The sequence below is a fragment of the Mytilus edulis genome, chromosome 4 (genome assembly GCF_963676685.1).
Source record: "Mytilus edulis chromosome 4, xbMytEdul2.2, whole genome shotgun sequence".
NCBI classification, from domain to species: domain Eukaryota; kingdom Metazoa; phylum Mollusca; class Bivalvia; order Mytilida; family Mytilidae; genus Mytilus; species Mytilus edulis.
In genome coordinates this window covers 72317926-72341518 of record NC_092347.1, presented here as the reverse complement: position 1 = coordinate 72341518, position 23593 = coordinate 72317926, and the positions used below count along the sequence as shown (strand labels likewise).

General features: G+C 31.3%; 1 protein-coding gene across 1 annotated transcript in view; it reads right to left on the bottom strand.

The window, feature by feature from the left end:
- Positions 1 to 886: 886 nt before the first annotated feature.
- LOC139520410 (uncharacterized) overlaps positions 887 to 23593 on the bottom strand; it is a 53733-nt gene continuing 31026 nt past the window's right edge. Inside the window, exons 7-10 of the mRNA XM_071313005.1 lie at positions 21090 to 21235; positions 17983 to 18133; positions 11321 to 11457; positions 887 to 4376 (exon numbers count right to left, since the gene is read on the bottom strand). Coding sequence (XP_071169106.1) covers positions 4306 to 4376; positions 11321 to 11457; positions 17983 to 18133; positions 21090 to 21235 — 505 coding nt within the window. The 3' untranslated portion in view covers positions 887 to 4305. The remainder of the gene's footprint in view (positions 4377 to 11320; positions 11458 to 17982; positions 18134 to 21089; positions 21236 to 23593) is intronic.

Below are 23593 nucleotides of genomic sequence, written 5' to 3'. Positions count from 1 at the left end.
AACTACCTTGACCAAAAACTTTAACCTGAAACTCCCACTTTCATTTTCTATGTTCAGTGGAACGTGAAATTGGGGTCAAAAGTCTAATTTGGCTTTAAAATTAGTAAGATCATATCATAAGCAACAAGTGTAGTAAGTTTCAAGTTGATTGGACTTCAGCTTTATCAAAAACTACCTCGACCAAAAACTTTAACCTGAACGGACGGACGCACGCACAGACGAACAGAGCCACAGACCAGAAAACAAAATGCCCCTCTACTATCGTAGGTGGGGCATAAAAATCTAATTTGGCATTAAAATTAGAAAGATCATAACATATGGAACATGTGTACAAAGTTTCAAGTTGATTGGACTTGAACTTCATCAAAAACTACCTTGAACAAAAACTTTAACCTAAAACTCACATCTTCATTTTCTATGTTCAGTTGACCGTGAAATGGGGGTCAAAAGTCTTATTTGTCTTAAAAATTAGAAAGAGCATATCATAAGGAACATGTGTACTAAGTTTCAAGTTTATTTGACTTCAGCTTCATCAAAAACTACCTTGACCAAAAACTTTAACCTGAAACTCGCACTTTCGTTTTCTATGTTCAGTGGACCATAAAATTAGGGTCAAAAGTCTAATTTGGCTTAAAAATCAGAAAGATCATATCATAAGGAACATGTGTACTAAGTTTCAAGTTGATTGGACTTCAGCTGCATCAAAAATTACCTTGACCAAAGTTTAACCTGAAGCAGGACAAACGGACGAAGGGACGAACAGAAAAACGAACGAACAGATGAACAAACAAACAGACGAACCAACGAACAGACTGATGGACGCACACACCAGAAAACATAATGCTCCTTTACTATTGTAGGTGGGGCATAAAAATGAAGAAGTACATTTTCACAATTTCTTTATTAAGTTAAGAGGATAAATGCTACATTGTACAACAACGCACGATAAACATTGAATATAAAACTATGTTGCATAGTTACAACTACAAAGGAATCACAAAATCACCAAAACCTGAGGTAAAAATCATTGCTAGAAATTGTACCAATAAAGTATCCATTTAAACCCTGGAATAAATGTTATCAATTAAATTACCTGAAATGCAATAACCATATTTCCTTCATTATTGAATGGCTGTAAAATTGCCTTCAGGAACAAGTTATAAGGTTGAAAAACCTTCTTTGCATTTTTCTTTTCAACATTTGATCTCCCTTATGCAGTGGAACCTTACAACTCTTAAAAAAAAACATCTTTTTATTTTGTATGCAGAAAAATTGAGGTCAAATTCTTCAAGATCATCTGAAGTTACCTAATGAACAATAAACAAGCAAAACCACTCATGCAAAATATGTCATTTTACAACTGAAGTATTGCACTACAATGGCATAATGGCAATAAGGCAATTATTAAGGCAAGATAAATAAATTTATTGCAAAAAAATTTAAATCACAATCACCATGGGAATATATAGACAATTAACATTTATAAGCCTGGATTTTAAAAATTGTTATTTAATAGTAAGTAAAAAGTTTTATGTTGACATTATACTAGAAGGTGGAATTTAATGAATAAAAAATGTTCATTAATATGTAAAATCTGCCAAATTTCTTTACTAATTATGACTAGTTAATATATACTTTTCAAAGACACTAAATGTAAACAAATGTAAATTTATTCAAGTTTGCCGTCAAGATCATTTAAATGCTGAAAAAAGAAAACCCAAATATTTGTAATGTAAAATGGGTCAAAATATGTAAAAATAAATTGACATTCCATAAAACTAATGCCCAATGTTTAATGCACCTTTCACCTATATTAAAGAATTGTCATACAAAGTCAGCCACAGAGGAATGGCAATTATATTAGTATAGTGGAGTATGAAGACCACTGTTCTTAATAATCAGTAAAGTTTTGAAAACAAGGTAAACACACATCAAGTTAGTCATAGAAGGGTTGTATAAAAACAGTCTATACAATGAAAAACCTATTTAAAGCATGCAAAATGGTTTATGCTTCAATTAAACAGGGAAGATGTTGCAAAAATAACCAATAAATTGTCAGCCAAAGTATCAATTTAACATATAAGTGAAGCACCAGGCAAAAGTGTAAAATCAGCATTAAACAGTCAAATACTAAAACAAGTGTCTCCATAATAATTTATACTATGTTTACAACCAATAGACACAACATTTATTATACTATATCTAAAAACAACTTTTCACTAATAAACCACTACCAGATCTACAGCGAAGCACTTATATAAAATAACCATATTTGAAGGACTATGTGTCTTGACTTAGGCACCATGTCTACTGGAGGCACCATGCCTACCGGTAATAAAATAAAATGGTAACTTTTTTCACTGCTTATCAGTGTTACTTTCCTAGAGATTAGCCTAGAATTGAAATAAAAATATAGCTATAACTTATAAATGCCACCAAAAAAATGGCTTTTTATTTTATAACAATATTTATTGCACTTTGAATAGTGCAGATCTAAAATGACTTTTAAATATCTGAGTTTAATGCCTTTATTATTAGTTTCCAATCTAAACACTTGAAACAATTGAAGATGTACAGTAAACATGTATCAGAGGAAGTCAAGATAACACTAAACAGAGGTAATGTTTCCATTTCAGTAAATTACAAAATTAAATAAACAATTTCTAGAAAAGAACTATAAATTGCACTTAATGTAAACAATCGTTAAAATTTCAACTTTTATTGATAAAAAACAATTTGTAAATATATAAAGGTGAAAAAAGGAAAATGTGTTGTATAGATCAATAAGGCAGAAAACAACCAAAAGATAGACACACTACTATTCTATGAAAATCCATAGTCCTCCAATTAATGGTTTAATAAAAAGGTGTAGGACTCCATAAAGAGACCAATAGCACAAAAACAATACTAGTACATGTATATACAAATCTGTCCCTGACAGATCAAGATTTTAAAGTATAAAAAGTTTATACCTGTCTCATTTACAACCTTAAAGGCATCTTAAAAAATATGTTTGTTTCCCATTCTTAACAGTTCTACTGGTTTTTAGATATTAAAAAGGTAATGCTTCAATTTAAAATTTATGTTACAGCCTGAACACTTTTGGAGAGTCTTTTTTTCATTTTCATTGCTTCAAAAATTTAATGCTTTTTGAGTAATATTTTCAAAAGCATAGACCAAAACTTATCAGTTCAGACAATATCCTTATTCAGACTAAATCTATAATACACAAAAAACTGTGCCAGATTTTTTTTATTTCCAAAAAGGAAAAAAATGCCTCATCTTTGTTTCATTTAAAAAAATTCTTAATATAAAATTACACAAAATAAATATAAAATCAAAAATGCCAGAAAAAGACTAGTTGGTGTAAATGCATTTACATTTTGATTATTTCAAGAAAAATTCTTATGATCTTCCTAGTCATAACTTATGTATCCATTAACTTATATTTAGTTTTCTTAGTTTCATCAACTAATAACTATAAAATAAAGATCATATTCTTGTAATCTTAACAGTCATAACTTAAGTATACAATATCCAAAATGTTTTCTTGTAAATTAATAAAATAATGAACAATGACAAACTTCTATAAACAACTAAAAATTATCAAAAAACATTCCTTTGCATTGAGATGTATTCAACTGATTAAACAGATCTGTGAGTATTTCCAGAATTACCACAAAAACCAATTTATCAAGTAAAAAATTCAAAATCTGTCTTATTTTAATTTGTTATGAGCTTTATTTGAAGCAAAACTTCTCAGGTCTTGATAACAAAGTTACTCATGGAGAACTAAGTGAATCTAAGGTTTTTACGCAACATTAATTTTCACAATAATCAAGTATCAATCAAAATTTAACAGAAGTGACCATATGGGGAAAAATGGTCAATGGTCAATAGTCTCAAGCAAATAGCATTTTTTTCAAATTTTAGTGGAAAATGTAAATAAACAGATATATATAAAGATACATATCCATAAAAAAAGCCACCCATCCAAAAAAAAAAAGTTGCTGGCCAAAAATCTTATTCACATACCAATTAAAATTGCCATATTTAAAACTTATCTATGGCAATATATGGATTGACAACTGCATTATTCATTCTTAATTCTCCATTTTAATTCCTCCAATATATTATCTATATGTATATATATGTAACACCATCTGAAATTCGAAGCATTGGTTGCAATAAATCTTTCATTGAGATTGTTTCTTTCATTGGTAAATAATCCATTTAACTATCCAACTGGTGGTAACTCTGTAACATTCAGCTTCTTGTTGTTAATGGTGCACACAGAATGGTTTTCTAGTACATGAAGAAAGCTGCCAACAGGAAGGCTAAGAATACTGATGTCTGTGCTGCTAGTCTCACACCACCTATAAAATACAAATGAAATGGGTTAAAAACTGTGCTGCTAGTCTTACATTCCCTATAAGATACAATTAAAACGAGTTCAAAACTCGAATGAACAATGCTAGTCTTACACCACCTATAAGATACATTTAAAATGGGTTCAAAACTCAAATGAACAATGCTAGTCTTACACCACCTATAAGATACATTTAAAATGGGTTCAAAACTCAAATGAACAATGCTAGTCTTACACCACCTATAAAATACATTTAAAACGGGTTCAAAACTCAAATGAACAATGCTAGTCTTACACCACCTATAAGATACATTTAAAATGGGTTCAAAACTCAAATGAACAATGCTAGTCTTACACCACCTATAAAATACATTTAAAACGGGTTCAAAACACCACCTATAAAATACAATTAAAATGGGTTCAAAACTCAAATGAACAATGCTAGTCTTACACCACCTATAAAATACATTTAAAATGGGTTCAAAACTCAAATGAACAATGCTAGTCTTACACCACCTATAAAATACATTTAAAATGGGTTAAAAACTCAAATGAACAATGCTAGTCTTACACCACCTATAAAATACAATCAAAATGGGTTAAAAACTCAAATGAACAATGCTAGTCTTACACCACCTATAAAATACAATCAAAATGGGTTAAAAACTCAAATGAACAATGTTAGTCTTACACCACCTATAAAATACATTTAAAACGGGTTCAAAACTCAAATGAACAATGCTAGTCTTACACCACCTATAAAATACAATCAAAATGGGTTAAAAACTCAAATGAACAATGCTAGTCTTACACCACCTATAAAATACATTTAAAATGGGTTCAAAACTCAAATGAACAATGCTAGTCTTACACCCCCTATAAAATACAATCAAAATGGGTTAAAAACTCAAATGAACAATGCTAGTCTTACACCACCTATAAAATACAATTAAAATGGGTTAAAAACTCAAATGAACAATGCTAGTCTTACACCCCCTATAAAATACATTTAAAATGGGTTAAAAACTCAAATGAACAATGCTAGTCTTACATCCCCTATAAAATACATTTAAAACGGGTTCAAAACTCAAATGAACAATGCTAGTCTTACACCACCTATAAGATACATTTAAAATGGGTTCAAAACTCAAATGAACAATGCTAGTCTTACACCACCTATAAAATACATTTAAAACGGGTTCAAAACTCAAATGAACAATGCTAGTCTTACACCACCTATAAAATACATTTAAAACGGGTTCAAAACTCAAATGAACAATGCAAGTCTTACACCACCTATAAAATACAATCAAAATGGGTTTTAAAACTAAAATGAACAATGCTAGTCTTACACCACCTATAAAATACAATTAAAATGGGTTAAAAACTCAAATGAACAATGCTGGTCTTACACCACCTATAAAATACATTTAAAACGGGTTCAAAACTCAAATGAACAATGCTAGTCTTACACCACCTATAAAATACAATTAAAATGGGTTCAAAACTCAAATGAACAATGCTAGTCTTACACCACCTATAAAATACATTTAAAACAGGTTCAAAACTCAAATGAACAATGCTAGTCTTACACCACCTATAAAATACATTTAAAATGGGTTCAAAACTCAAATGAACAATGCTAGTCTTACACCACCTATAAAATACAATCAAAATGGGTTAAAAACTCAAATGAACAATGCTAGTCTTACACCACCTATAAAATACATTTAAAATGGGTTCAAAACTCAAATGAACAATGCTAGTCTTACACCACCTATAAAATACAATCAAAATGGGTTAAAAACTCAAATGAACAATGCTAGTCTTACACCACCTATAAAATACAATTAAAATGGGTTAAAAACTCAAATGAACAATGCTAGTCTTACACCACCTATAAAATACATTTAAAACGGGTTCAAAACTCAAATGAACAATGCTAGTCTTACACCACCTATAAAATACATTTAAAACGGGTTCAAAACTCAAATGAACAATGCTAGTCTTACACCACCTATAAAATACATTTAAAACGGGTTCAAAACTCAAATGAACAATGCTAGTCTTACACCACCTATAAGATACATTTAAAATGGGTTCAAAACTCAAATGAACAATGCTAGTCTTACACCACCTATAAAATACAATCAAAATGGGTTAAAAACTCAAATGAACAATGCTAGTCTTACACCACCTATAAAATACATTTAAAATGGGTTCAAAACTCAAATGAACAATGCTAGTCTTACACCACCTATAAAATACAATCAAAATGGGTTAAAAACTCAAATGAACAATGCTAGTCTTACACCACCTATAAAATACAATTAAAATGGGTTAAAAACTCAAATGAACAATGCTAGTCTTACACCACCTATAAAATACATTTAAAACGGGTTCAAAACTCAAATGAACAATGCTAGTCTTACACCACCTATAAAATACATTTAAAACGGGTTCAAAACTCAAATGAACAATGCTAGTCTTACACCACCTATAAGATACATTTAAAATGGGTTCAAAACTCAAATGAACAATGCTAGTCTTACACCACCTATAAAATACATTTAAAACGGGTTCAAAACTCAAATGAACAATGCTAGTCTTACACCACCTATAAGATACATTTAAAATGGGTTCAAAACTCAAATGAACAATGCTAGTCTTACACCACCTATAAAATACATTTAAAACGGGTTCAAAACTCAAATGAACAATGCTAGTCTTACACCACCTATAAAATACATTTAAAATGGGTTCAAAACTCAAATGAACAATGCTAGTCTTACACCACCTATAAAATACATTTAAAATGGGTTCAAAACTCAAATGAACAATGCTAGTCTTACACCACCTATAAGATACAATTAAAACAGGTTCAAAACTCAAATGAACAATGCTAGTCTTACACCACCTATAAAATACATTTAAAACGGGTTCAAAACTCAAATGAACAATGCTAGTCTTACACCACCTATAAAATACAATCAAAATGGGTTAAAAACTCAAATGAACAATGCTAGTCTTACACCACCTATAAAATACAATTAAAATGGGTTAAAAACTCAAATGAACAATGCTAGTCTTACACCACCTATAAAATACATTTAAAACGGGTTCAAAACTCAAATGAACAATGCTAGTCTTACACCACCTATAAAATTTGTAAGGGTTCCGCGGAACCCAGTGTCTCGCCTTCTTTTGCTGTTAATCAAACACTCATCAAAAATGATGAAAAAAATCAATAAAATTATTCCTCTCGATACTATCTTTTGATTGTGAGAAGCTTCTGTCCAAGTTTGGTAAAAATCCAGGCTAGTTTAAGAATCTTAAAAATGTTTTAAATACTTTAACTGCAGACTGTATGTAATGTTAACTGGAAGAAAAACCAAGTCCATTTATAAGTAAAATACGGGAAAAATGGAATTTTATTTTTACAAAATTTACTTCTGGATACTATCTCCTGATCATAAACAAGCTTCTGGCCAAGTTTCTTACAATTCCAGGATAGTTTAAGAAAGTTATTAAAATTTTAAAAACTTTAACCACAGAGTGAATGTAATGTTTCCTGGCAGAAAAAACTAAGTCCATTTATAAGTAAAATACGGAAAAAATGGAATTTTATTTTTACAAAATTTACTTCTGGATACTATCTCCTGATCATAAACAAGCTTCTGGCCAAGTTTTGTACATTTCCAGGATAGTTTAAGAAAGTTATTAAAATTTTAAAAACTTTAACCACAGAGTGAATGTAATGTTTCCTGGCAGAAAAAACTAAGTCCATTTATAAGTAAAATACGGAAAAAATGGAATTTTATTTTTACAAAATTTACTGTCCAAGTTTCGTACAATTCAAGGATAGTTTAAGAAAGTTATTAAAATTTCAAAAACTTTAACCACAGAGTGAATATTTGTGGACGCCGACGCCGACGACGACGCCGACGCCGACGCCGACGGAATGTAGGATCGCTATGTCTCGCTTTTTCGACTAAAGTCGAAGGCTCGACAAAAATACAATTAAAATGGGTTCAAAACTCAAATGAACAATGCTAGTCTTACACCACCTATAAAATACAATCAAAATGGGTTAAAAACTCAAATGAACAATGCTAGTCTTACACCACCTATAAAATACATTTAAAATGGGTTCAAAACTCAAATGAACAATGCTAGTCTTACACCACCTATAAAATACATTTAAAATGGGTTCAAAACTCAAATGAACAATGCTAGTCTTACACCACCTATAAAATACAATTAAAATGGGTTAAAAACTCAAATGAACAATGCTAGTCTTACACCACCTATAAAATACAATTAAAATGGGTTAAAAACTCAAATGAACAATGCTAGTCTTACACCACCTATAAAATACAATTAAAATGGGTTAAAAACTCAAATGAACAATGCTAGTCTTACACCACCTATAAAATACAATAAAAATGGGTTAAAAACTCAAATGAACAATGCTAGTCTTACACCACCTATAAAATACAATCAAAATGGGTTAAAAACTCAAATGAACAATGCTAGTCTTACACCACCTATAAAATACAATCAAAATGGGTTAAAAACTCAAATGAACAATGCTAGTCTTACACCACCTATAAAATACAATTAAAATGGGTTAAAAACTCAAATGAACAATGCTAGTCTTACACCACCTATAAAATACAATTAAAATGGGTTAAAAACTCAAATGAACAATGCTAGTCTTACACCACCTATAAAATACAATTAAAATGGGTTAAAAACTCAAATGAACAATGCTAGTCTTACACCACCTATAAAATACATTTAAAATGGGTTAAAAACTCAAATGAACAATGCTAGTCTTACACCACCTATAAAATACAATTAAAATGGGTTAAAAACTCAAATGAACAATGCTAGTCTTACACCACCTATAAAATACAATCAAAATGGGTTAAAAACTCAAATGAACAATGCTAGTCTTACACCACCTATAAAATACAATTAAAATGGGTTAAAAACTCAAATGAACAATGCTAGTCTTACACCACCTATAAAATACAATCAAAATGGGTTAAAAACTCAAATGAACAATGCTAGTCTTACACCACCTATAAAATACAATTAAAACGGGTTAAAAACTCAAATGAACAATGCTAGTCTTACACCACCTATAAAATACAATTAAAATGGGTTAAAAACTCAAATGAACAATGCTAGTCTTACACCACCTATAAAATACAATTAAAACGGGTTCAAAACTCAAATGAACAATGCTAGTCTTACACCACCTATAAAATACAATTAAAACGGGTTCAAAACTCAAATGAACAATGCTAGTCTTACACCACCTATAAAATACATTTAAAATGGGTTCAAAACTCAAATGAACAATGCTAGTCTTACACCACCTATAAAATACATTTAAAACGGGTTCAAAACTCAAATGAACAATGCTAGTCTTACACCACCTATAAAATACATTTAAAATGGGTTCAAAACTCAAATGAACAATGCTAGTCTTACACCACCTATAAAATACATTTAAAACGGGTTCAAAACTCAAATGAACAATGCTAGTCTTACACCACCTATAAAATACATTTAAAATGGGTTCAAAACTCAAATGAACAATGCTAGTCTTACACCACCTATAAAATACATTTAAAACGGGTTCAAAACTCAAATGAACAAGCATCAATACTGGTGGTTTATAATTAGAAAGGCTATATAAACTGTGAGTAGTTAATATGTTTAAGGAAACACATATGTGTTTGATTCTCTGAAGAAATTATGTCTACAGTTTTTCTACAAATTAATAAAACTAAGGAAAGTTTGAACTCTTCTATGTATTTCCTTAAAATTGCATGACCAATGAACTTTATTTGTTAAACATCTTTGCTCTAGTAAATGCAAGCCAATTTGGAAAGTTAAAATTGAACTTAGGAATATTTAATTGAACACATTGTTTTCCCCTTTTAATTAACAACAACCCTTAACTTCTTATTTCATGATCAGATAATGCAGTTTGAGGTGGCACATAACACTACAGGTGGTAACTCTGTACAAATCAGCTGAATGTTCTCAATGATCAGAATGGGAATTTGTCAAACTGCTATACATCCAATGACTTTTTTCTGATAAAGTGTGTGGTTAAAGTTTAAACAAGAATGTGTCCAAAGTGCATGGATGCCCGACTCGCACTATCATTTTCCATGTTCAATGGACTGTGAAATTGGATAAAAAATCTAATTTGGCATTAAAGTTAGAAAGATCATACCATAGGGAACATGTGTACTAAGTTTCAAGTTGATTGGACTTCAACTTCATCAAAAACTTTAATCTGAAACTTGCACTTTCATTTTCTATATTCAGTGGACCGTGAAATTGGGGTCAAAAGTGTAATTTGGCTATAAAATATGAAAGATCATACCATAGGGAACATGTGTACTAAGTTTCAAGTTGATTGGACTTCAACTTCATCAAAAACTTTAATCTGAAACTTGCACTTTCATTTTCTATATTCAGTGGACCGTGAAATTGGGGTCAAAAGTGTAATTTGGCTATAAAATATGAAAGATCATATCATAAGGAACATGTGTACAAAGTTTCAAGTTCATTGAACTTCAACTTCATCTAAAACTACCTTGACCAAAAACTTTAACCTGAAACTCGCTCTTTCATTTTCTATGCTCAGTGGACCGTGAAATTGGGGTCAAAAGTGTAATTTGGCTATAAAATTAGAAAGATCATATCATAAGGAACATGTGTATTAAGTTTCAAGTTGATTGGTCTTCAGCTTCATCAAAAACTACCTTGACCAAAAACTTTAACCTGAAGCGGGACATACGGAGGAACGAACGAACAGACGGACGAACGGATGCACAGACCAGAAAACATAATGCCCCTCTTCTATTGTAGGTGGGGCAAAAAAAGGGTATAACAATATTCATGATATATATATGATGTAATAACCACTTGTTGAACAGCCAAGGTTTCCGAGCATCATGTTCATGAATTTGTTTTGAACTTTTTCAACAAACGACACAGCCTCATCGTCACACTCAGCCTCAACCTGCTGGGCAGTACATTCAAACATCTGTGTTGTACGCCTAAAAGTATAATGTACCAACAAGTTTACAGATTAATTATGATGATACAATATATACAAAAGTATAACTAACAATACTCCAATATATTATGGAAGACTCCACTTAGTAGTCTTAAACTGAAAAAGTTGGATACCCCTGTCCAAAAACAATATTCTCAACAAAACTACTTTTTCAATATTAAAGTCATATGAAAAGAGTTACTGTTGAAAAATAATGTGTATCCAATTCTTGAACCAATGCATGTATATATCATAAACTTAGTCTTCTGTGACCGATTTTATCATATTTTATGCAAATATAACATATAATCGTCATTTTTTTTCTCTTTGTCTGTTATGATGAGATACTATGGCAGCTCATTACTTGTCTTGTTTTGAAGCCAAAGTTTACCACGTTTACCGATTGCCACCTTATGGTAAACAATCAACAAAGAAGCATGGATATTGAGCACATGTTTAACATGTACGATCAGATAATAGTTTATTTCAGTGACAGATCCATGCATATTGCGATCACTAGATTTTTACGAGAAGGGTCACGCTAAGGTAACGGAAAATATGTCGGCAAATTACTTCCTAGAAGCAAGCAATTAAAAAAAAAGAAAACTTCTTCTAAATGTGGACAAATTAAAGAATTTTCTTCAGAAAAAAGTATATGTACATAAGAATAACCAGGTGCTCCGCAGGGCGCAGCTTTATACGACCGCAGAGGTCGAACCCTGAACAGTTGGGGCAAGTATGGACAAAACATTCAAGCATGATACAGCTCTGAATTTGGATTGTGATCAAATTTTTGACATTACATGGTTTTTTTTTTACACAAAACAAATGCCAAGATTTTACAAATCAATTAAAGATTTCTTCTTCAAACTTTTTAAATCTAAAATTAAATAGTTGACACAGCATAGGTTTCTGACACAGAATGAATGTGGTCTAATGAACTTAAAAGGTTTTTTTTGCCTTTGAGCAAATCACTATGCTGTTGAATATTAATCCTCTCAAAAAAATGTTTGAAGAAATTTTCTTTTTATTTATGAAATCTGAAATGAGAAAAATTTACCCCCCCCCCCTTTTTTTTTCACATCCCCGTTTCCCTTTTTCAAAACTGATATCAATTCAAATTTCTAATGGAGTTTGCAACAATAACTACTCATTTAAATACATCATAAAATATTAAGATGTAAAAAAAACTGCTTGTTATCACTGAATGGTAAAGATTATTTAAATTTATCAGTTGGTAGTAAAAAGTGTATATACATTGTATATTGTATATAACAAAGATTTAAGTTGATTCTGGACAAAGAAAGATAACTCCAATTAAAAAAAAATCTTGCTATTGCACAATATTGTGCAATAGGATATTTCTTGCTTACTATTCTGGACAAAGAAAGATAACTCTAATTAAAAAAAAATTTGCTATTTCACAATATTGTGCAATTAGATATTTCTTGCCATTGCACAATACTGTGCAATTGAAAAGACTTGCTATTGCACAATACTTAATATAATAATTTTAGATCCTGATTTGGACCAACTTGAAAACTGGGCCCATAATCAAAAATCTAAGTACATGTTTAGATTCAGCATATCAAAGAGGCCCAAGAATTCAATTTTTGTTAAAATCAAACTTAGTTTAATTTTGGACCCTTTGGACTTTAATGTAGAATTTGAAATTTGAAAACAGGACCAAAAATGAAGAATCTACATACACAGTTAGATTTGGCATATCAAAGAACCCCAAGGATTCAATTTTTGATGAAATCAAACAAAGTTTAATTTTGGACCCTTTGGACCTTAATGTAGACCAATTTGAAAACTGGACCAAAAAACTTCAATAATCAAGAATCTAAGTACATTTTTAGATTCAACATATCAAAGAACCCAACCGATTCATTTTTTGTCAAAATCAAACTAAGTTTAATTTTGGACCCTTTGGACCTTAATGTAGACCAATTTGAAAACGGGACCAAAAGTTGAGAATCTACATATACAGTTAGATTCGGCATATCAAAGAACCCCAATTATTCAATTTTGATGAAATCAAACAAAGTTTAATTTTGGACCCTTTGGGCCCCTTTTTCCTAAACTGTTGGGACCAAAACTCCCAAAATCAATACCAACCTTCCTTTTATGGTCATAAGCCTTGTGTTTAAATTTCATAGATTTGTATTTACTTATACTAACATTATAGTGCAAAAACCAAGAAAAATGCTTATTTGGGTCCCTTTTTGGCCCCTAATTCCTAAACTGTTGGGTCCTAAACTCCCAAAATCAATACCAACCTTCCTTTTGTGGTCATAAACATTGTGTTTAAATTTCATAGATTTCTATTTACTTAACCTAAGGTTATTGTGCAAAAACCAAGAAAAATGCTTATTTGGGCCCTTTATTGGCCCCTTATTCCTAAACTATTGAAACCAAAACTCCCAAAATCAATCCCAATCTTTCTTTTGTGGTCATAAACCTTGTGTCAAAATTTCATAGATTTCTATTAACTTAAACTAAAGTTATGGTGCGAAAACCAAGAAAATGCTTATTTGGGCCCTTTTTGGCCCCTTATTCCTAAAATGTTGGGACCAAAACTCCCAAAATCAATACCAACCTTCCTTTTATGGTCATAAACCTTGTGTTAAAATTTCATAGATTTCTATTCACTTTTACTAAAGTTAGAGTGCGAAAACTAAAAGTATTCGGACGCCGGACGACGACGACGACGACGACGACGACGACGACGACGACGACGCCGACGCCAACGTGATAGCAATATACGACGAAAATTTTTTCAAAATTTGCGGTCGTATAATAATAACCAGGTGCTCCGCAGGGCGCAGCTTAATAAGACCACAGAGGTCGAACCCTGAACAGTTGGGGCAAGTATGGACAGAACATTCAAGCTTGATACAGCTCTGAATTTGGATTGTGATCAAATTTTTGACATAATATGGGTTTCTTATACAAAATAAATGTCAAGATCTTACCAAACTATTGCACAATATTATGCAATTAAAGATTTTTTTTTCAAACTTTTCAAAAATTTGAAATTTGAGAAATTTGGGGGGAAAAAATTGAAAACTACTACCACCTCCCTTTTTTTGCAACAGTCTAGTCCAAAACCTGACATTCCTTTATACATAATTTACAAGTAGTGTAAGGGAGGCAAGTCCTAGCATACCCAACATTGTATGTTAAATGTTGTTGAATTACCACCCTTACACGGCTTTTAAATTGTCTTAATTGTCCATTGACCAGAAAACCTAGTTTTTCCCCTTTTTTTGCCCCTAATTCCAAAACATTTTGAGCCATATCCCCTCAAAGTCAATAATAACTATTCCTTCATGGTAGAGAAACTTGTGGTATAATTTCAGAGAGATTCATACACTTAAACACAAGTTATTGTTTGAAAACTACAAAAATGCTTCTTTTGGGCCCCCTTTTTGGCCCCTAATTCCTAAACTATTGGGACCATAACCCCCAAAATAAATCCTTACTATCCCTTAATAGTATGAAAACTTGTGGTATAATTGAAGAGAGATTCATACACTTAAACACAAGTTATTGTTTGAAAACTACAAAAACGCTTATTTTGGGCCCCCTATTTGGTCCCTTATTCCAAAACTGTTGGGACATAAACCCCAAAATCAATCCCAACCTACCTATATAATTTTGAACCTTCTGATTAAAATTTATAAAGATCCATTCACTAAAACTAAAGTTATTGTCCGGAAACTAAATGTGTCTTCGGACGACGCAGACTACATGATTGCATTATATGACTCAAAAAAAAATTTGTGGTCGTATAAAAACCATCCATATTGTTATAAAAAAAACATATGCATCATTTTTGGGGGATTTGAGGTTTCATATGACTTTAAACTTTTAAAAGGCAAAATATTCTTACTTTATGTGTACGTTTTTAACATAAATGAAGTTTTGCCGATAAAATTTTGTGGATCTAAATAAACTCATCTTAGATACCAGGACTAAATTTTGTATATATACGCCAGACATATATACGCATTTCATCTTAAAAATACTCATCAGTGACGCTCGAATCCAAAAAAGTTAAAAAAGCCAAATAAAGTACGAAGTTGAGGAGCATTGAGGACCAAAATTCCTAAAAGTTTTGCCAAATCCAGCTAAGTTAATCTATGCCTGAGGTAGAAAAGCCTTAGTATTTCAAAAATTCTAAATTTTGTAAACAGTTAATTTATAAATATAACCACATCAATGATAATTCATGTCAGCACAAAAAGTGCTGACTACTGGGCTGGCGATACCCTCAGGGAAATAAATCTCCACCAGCAGTGGCATCGACCCAGTGGTTGTAAATAAACTCATCATAGATACCAGGACTAAATTTTGTATTCACGCCAGACGCGCTTTTTGTCTTCAAAAGACTCATCAGTGACGCACGAATCCAAAAAAGTTAAAAAGGCCAAATAGAGTACGAAGTTGAAGAGCATTGATTTAGCTGTATTTCTCAAAAACATCAATATAATGGACTTGTATTCACAATCTATCTTTGCAAATATCGACCACAAAATTTTTTTTTTATCAAAACAGTAACTTGCTAAAAGGCAGAAATAACTTGCATTTCAATTTTCTCAACTTCCCAAGAAATGTGGTACTGCAAAATTATTTTCTGAAGTCTGAAGTTTCTTACCTTTCTCAACTTTTATCTCATTTAATCAGCCATTTTGAAAAATTGACTTACCACTGTCCCAGGTTAGGGGAGCGCTAACATGTTTAACCCCACCACATTATGTATGTATGTGCCTGTCCCAAGTCAGGAGCCTATAATTCAGTGGTTGTTGTTTGTTTGTGTTACATATATTGTTTTTCGTTCATTTTTGGTACGTAAATTAGGTTGTTTGTTTTCTCGTTTGAATTGTTTTACATTGTAATTTCAGGGCCTTTTATAGTTGACTATGCGGTATGAGCTTTGCTCATTGTTGAAGGCTGAAGGATGACCTATAGTTGTTAATTTTTGTGTCATTTATGTCTCATGTGGAGTGTTATCTCATTGGCAATCAAACCACATCTTCTTTTTTTATATTAAACAGATATTTTGAAAAGAGAAGTAGTTGGCCAAAATAAGGTAGTTCTTGAAAGCCAAGAAAGAGATTTTCTTTAAGAGAAAACTTAATTTGTGTTACAGCTAGAAGTATATATATTTGCTTTCGCAAATTTTTTGTTCTTCCCTCGCCGGGATTCGAAACCCATGCTACTGAGATATTGTGACACCAAATCGCCTTCACTGTAGCCGTCCCGCTAGACCACACGACGTACTGGGCTTCACAATAATAAAGCTTTCGGTGGCTGGGTGTTACCTTTCCTTGTCAGTTTTAATCTAGCGTCGTACGACAGTACATGATGTATAAGGCATGGAGATGTTATTGTTACAGATCAGCTCAATTATCTATAGTAAAGGATCCTACAAATTAATGTAAGATACAGTCACAGAAAATAATTATATTTATAAGTACGTCTGAGTCAGTGACAACTCTACAACAGATTATCAATCGGATCACCAGCAATGATGGTGATACATGGCTGTGTACATTATGTATATACAACTCGTCTAAACATCAACCCAACAATGTTAGATCTGTAAATTTGCTTTTGCAAATTTTTTGTTCTTCCCTTGCAGGGATTCGAAACCCATTCTACTGAGATATCATGACACCAAATCCCCTGCACTGTAGCTATCCCGCTAGACCACACGACCACCTGGACTTCACAATAATTAAGCTTTCGGTGGCCATGTGTTACCTTTCCTCGTCAGTTTTAATCTAGCATCGTACTACAGTACATGATATATAAGGCATGGAGATGTAACATTCTTGCATAAATATATATATATATATATATATGTATAAACGGGTCTAAATTGAAAACTACGTTCAAACCTATGATTGCGTTGGATAAAAAACGCAATTTTTATACGTCTGCATGTAAAACAAATTTCGTTGTAGAAGGGTCTAAATACAGCACAAACAACATTTTCCAAAAGACCAAAAAAGTGAAAAAGTATATTTAAACAAAACACATTTGACTAACAGGTCCATATATATATTTATGCAAGAATTTTTTATACTTCCAAAGTACATGCCCAGTTTTGTTTGTGGGGTTCATTAAGGCTCATGTTGATTAATCCTCAACTTTCTCTCATTCAGTAGTAATTGTGGACTATTTTTTGTCCTTACTTCATTTTTTTTCACTTCCTTTAACCAGTTGTGTTGCTTTTACTTTTTCTATCTAGGATTTTGATAGTCCTTTAGTCATCTTTGGTGTCTACTGATTTTATGAACTTTGTAATAAAAACAGACCACAATGTTATACACCAATACCAGCCACTTTTGACTTTGAACCAGCCACTTTTAACTTTGAACCAAGGATAAAGAGAGTCGGTTCCAACCAAGAAAAAAGGGTTTTCCAATTGAAAAGAATAGATTGTCAAAAAAAGGGGGAGTTCCAACCCCCTGAACCACACTGCATCCACCACTGAATACTTTTATTTACTTACTGACATTCCTGAGCTTTTGATTCTGGTTCAGGTTCTGCAGATCCAGTCGTCCCTGGTTCTGGTTTTGGAGCCTTCATGCTGTCACAGTTTGCCTTAGTTGCATTTTTGAAGGATTCTTTATCAAAACACGCCATACCATGCTTCATAAAACCTTTACACACAAAATATTGGTTTGAATATAATGTATGCAAAACACATGCAGCAGGTTAAATTGAAGCTGAAATTCTAAATTACTCTTGTCCTTTTTTCAAATAAAATGTTTTCTTTTCTGTTTATAAAATACACTTTGAATTTGTGAATATATCAAATTACAAGAAAAAGGTAAAAGGATAAGAACTCTGGACCATGTATTGGCCATTTTTTGTTTGTCATACTTTGTAGGTACGTTTTACTGGTAGAAGATATGGTATGTTGAACTGTGTAGTTTTGTAAGAATTAAGGATTATCGCTATTTTAAGAAATTTTCCTTTGATCTTGCTATCTGATAATTTCCTTTCTCAGCGGAGTGGAGTGATATGAAAAATTATCACTAGAAACAAAGGGGGCACATGGCATGGCTAATGAAATTGACATGAAATTGACAATGTTGTTATAGGTAAAATTTTGATAAACAGATTATTGTTGGTCATCTCAACTCAAATGATTTTCTCGCTTGAGCCGGTACCCAAAGGGAGAATATCAATCTCGTTGAGATGATCAACAATAATCTATAATTATCTTTTGTTATCTCAACGAGATTATTTTCATTGACATGGGCACGTTCCCTTAGTTTCTAGCAATAATTTTACATATCATTCGACTGAGAAAGGAAATTATCAGTCAGCAAGATCAAAGGAAAATTTCATAAAATGGCGATAATTCCTGTTTAAACCCTTTTATGTATTATATTTATTCTGAAAATGAATAAGGAATGTATTCATCACAAAATAAAATGTTAATCATAAAGTAGAAATAACTTCTTTGAACTGATGCCAATAATACTATTAATGTATGTGTTTCTTTTTATAATGCCTGTACCAAGTCAGGAATAAGACAGCTGTTTTTCACTTGTTCCTTTGATTTTTAGCTTTTGATTTTGTCAATTTTTATGGACGTCCCCCTTTTTCTGAATTTGACTAAGTGTTTGGTATTTTTGTTATAATTTTTTTTCATGATGTCAATTGATACCTTTCAATTGTCATGTGTAACAAAACAACCAATCGCCATGATCACCAGGTTTACATTTATTTTGTCTTTCAAAACAGCATATCACAAGATTGATATCTTCTAAATAAATTTAGGTCTGAGACCACAATTGTTGTCCCTTGATTTTCGTTGTTCACGAATATAGTTCCTAGTGTTGACAGTGGGTTACTTGCCATTAAATTTTATACCCCTTCCAAATTTATTTCTCCATGTTTAATGCCTCAAATTGTAAGTAGTGGGGTGAAATTACACTGTAAAAAAATTTGGGTGCAGAATTTTAAAGGAAAGAAGTGATTTGATTCAGTTGAAAAAGGTTAAAAATTAGCACTTCGGAAGCTGTTAAAAGATTTCAAGACGCCCTTAACATAAAATTGACCATATTTTGAGTTAGAGCCGATGGAGTTTTCTATAATTTTGATATAATTTGTCCCAAAAGTAGTACAACACACTGTAAAAAATTCATTGAGAAAGCGTAGGTGGGATTTTTTTAATTTTCATTTATGTTTTAAAAGAAATGCACTATGAAATAATTGTGGTCTCGGACCATGATCACCAGAATTCCATATTTACTTTTGTCATGTCTTTCAAATCAAGTTATTACCAGATTAACATATTTCTAAAGAGTGCCTCCAAAACAACGTACCACCTGATTTAAATTTTAAAAAGAATAAACTGCTTCCCCGAGAGCAGCTGGATACGACAGCAGTGATCCAACAATGAACATTTGGGGCAAAAACAGACACAATATTCAAGCTGGATACAGGTCTGAATTTTGATTGTAATTAAAAATTTGACACATTTAAGGTTTCTGACACCAAATTAATGTAGTCATAGAACTTGAAATTGATTTATATATAATTTGAATTTTTATTCAATTGAAGATTTCTTGCAGTTGTGCAATAAACTGTGCTGTTGGGCAATACTAAGTAAACAGTTTTCAGACTATATACAAAGAATTCTATTGCAATTATTTTGTATCAATGGTTCTGATTGGATGACAGTTAGCTTAAAATTCTCTATCTCCTTGTCTGTAACTAAGGTAGCCGACATTTTGAATTGCTAAATGTATTGACATGTTATTTCTACAATAATAAGCCAAAAACTCACATGTTGCACCTAAAAATCTTCTTTAAATCAAATTTTATTACATTCTGAAGCGGCACAGAAGCCAGAAAACGCCCTGTGTTTATGTTTGACGCCGGAAGCATACCTATGAGGTCACCTAGTGTAGGGACCAAAGAAGATAACATCTTTTCGCAGAATTTACTTTAATGAAGATTTTACACCGAAATAATGATTGAAATTTAATTATGAACTTGTTTTGCATTAGAATAAAGATAACTGTATTGTATTTGAAGCTTTGCAGGTGTCCATCTGTAGTTTTACTGTCGCAAATACCTGTTTACCTGTCTCCTCTAGGCGTTGCCAGGTAAATTAAATTTGCGACAGTAAAACTACCGATGGACGTCCTTAAAGCTTCAAATACAATACAGTTATCTCTTAAAAAGCGTGTCTTTGTTTAGAAAAAATGCATTCAACTACTTCTGAAAAATAGTTTTTGTGCATAATTTTGTCATTATTTTGACTATTCTAAATGTGGAAATATCACAAATATTTCCCTCATTCAAAGAGTTTTAACAAGTCAACAATAAGGCTTTAAATGGCACACTTATCATCAGATGTGCAAATTTATACCACAAATAACAAGTTCAGCTGTATGGTCTTTACTAATTATTGAAGGCTGTATGGTGACCTATATTTGTTATTTTCTGTGTCATTTGGTCTCATGAAGGGAGTTGTCTCATTGGCAATCATATTACATTTTTTTGTTATTGGGCATAACATTCTCAAAAATAAAATCCCCATTTACCCTTATAAACAGCATACAATAAGAGAAAACAACTATATTTAACATAATTTACCTGCTTTAAATTCAGAGCCACACATCAAGTCAACCAAACCAAGACTTGCCTCTATAGCCTTGCTGATTTGCTTTGCTTGATCAGTATTTAAAGCATCACAATTAGCTTTGAATGGAGCTATGCAAGTCTTGAATTGATTCATTTTTCTAAAACATATATTAAAATGTTTAATAAATAAATTTGCATTGTAATTAAATAAAATATTCCAAGTAAAGTAGTAAGTATCATGCCTCTGTTATTTATAAATACAATACAGTATCATGCCTCTGTTATTTAAAAATACCATACAGTATCAATGTATGTCTCTATTATTTATAAATACCATACAGTATCATGTCTCTATTATTTATAAATACCATACAATATCATGTCTCTATTATTTAAAAATACCATACAGTATCATGTCTCTATTATTTATAAATACCATACATTATTTATAAATACCATACATTATTTATAAATACCATACATTATTTATAAATACCATACAGTATCATGCCTCTATCATCTATAAATACCATACATTATTTATAAATACCATACAGTATCATGCCTCTATTATTTATAAATACCATACAGTATCATGTCTCTATTATTTATAAATACCATACATTATTTATAAATACCATACAGTATCATGTCTCTATTATCTATAAATACCATACAGTATCATGCCTCTATTATCTATAAATACCATACAGTATCATGTCTCTATTATCTATAAATACCATACATTATTTATAAATACCATACAGTATCATGTCTCTATTATTTATAAATACCATACAGTATCATGCCTCTATTATCTATAAATACCATACAGTATCATGTCTCTATTATCTATAAATACCATACATTATTTATAAATACCATACAGTATCATGTCTCTATTATTTATAAATACCATACAGTATCATGCCTCTATTATCTATAAATACCATACATTATTTATAAATACCATACAGTATCATGTCTCTATTATTTATAAATCCCATACATTATCATGCCTCTATTATTTATAAATACCATACAGTATCATGCCTCTATAATCTATAAATACCATACAGTATCATGCCTCTATTATCTATAAATACCATACAGTATCATGTCTCTATTATTTATAAATTACCATACAGTATCGTGCCTCTTTTATTTATAAAAGGTAATATTTCATTGTATTTAGACAGCTTCAAATCTAAGTTAACACGAGTCAATTGCTTTCAAAACATAAACACCTTAGTGTAAAAAGACAACATTTTGTAGAATTCAATCAAATCTGTATTATGGATTGATACAGTAGTAGTAGCCACCAAGACCCCAAAACTAATATTTAGCTACCCCTTAAGAGAGAAGATCTGGGTTTTTTTTATAATGAAGTTAGGGAGAGAGTCAATTTGCTTTCAAAACATAAAAACAGCTTAGTGTAAAAAGACAACATTTGTTAGAATTCAGTCAAATTGGTATTATAATTTGATAGGTTGATTGGTGTTTAATGTCACTTTCATCATTATTGGCTATTTTGTGGCAGTCAGTTTATATTAGTGGCGGAAAGCCGAGTGCATAAATTAAATGCATTTTCAATCAGTATTTAAAAAATAAAATGTTTTTTCTTGTTTTATTCATGTTATGTTTAAATATAATTTCCTTTAAAGAGGTAATTCTTCTTAATTTAACTGGTTTAGAAAATGCATATTGAATTGAATTCTTCTATATCTTTTTGTTTTTCATTCCTATTCAATTGATCATAAGACGTTGTAGAAAGATTATCTATTGTAAAGACTCTTATAATGACAAAACTTTGTATAGAAGAGTGACGAAGATACCAGAGGGACAGTCAAACTCATAGATCGAAAATAAACTGACAACGTCATGGCTAAAAATAACAAGAGGCTCTCAAGAGCCTGAATGGCTCACCTTGATTTTTTGGCATTTATCTTACGTTTAAAAGTGTCCAATTTCATTGTAGTTTGTTTTTTTGGTTTAATGTATAAAGGCCAATAACTCTTTAAGGGGTCAATTGACATTTTTGGTCGTATAAACTTGTTTGTAGATCTTACTTTGCTGAACATATTTGCTGTTTACACTTTATCTTTATCATTAATAGTATTCAAAATAATAACCAAGAACTGCAAAATTTCCTAAAAATTACCAATTTAGTGGCAGCAACCCAACAATGGGTTATTATATTCATCTGAAAATTTCAGGGATGATAGAACGTTACCTTGAAAACCCTATAATACCAAGTCAGCTTTGGTTTTTGAGATATAAGCCAAAAACTGCATTTTACCCCTATGTTCTATTTTTAGCCATGGCAGCCATGTTTTTTTGACGAAACAGAAAAAAAAACACAAACTTGATTCAAGATACCGGTACCCTAAGGATCATTCAGCTTAAGTTTGGTTGGAATTGGTTCAGTAGTTTCAGAGGAGAAGATTTTTTAAATGGTTTACACCAGACAGACGACGACAACGACGGACACAAAGTGATGGCTATAGCTAATAATA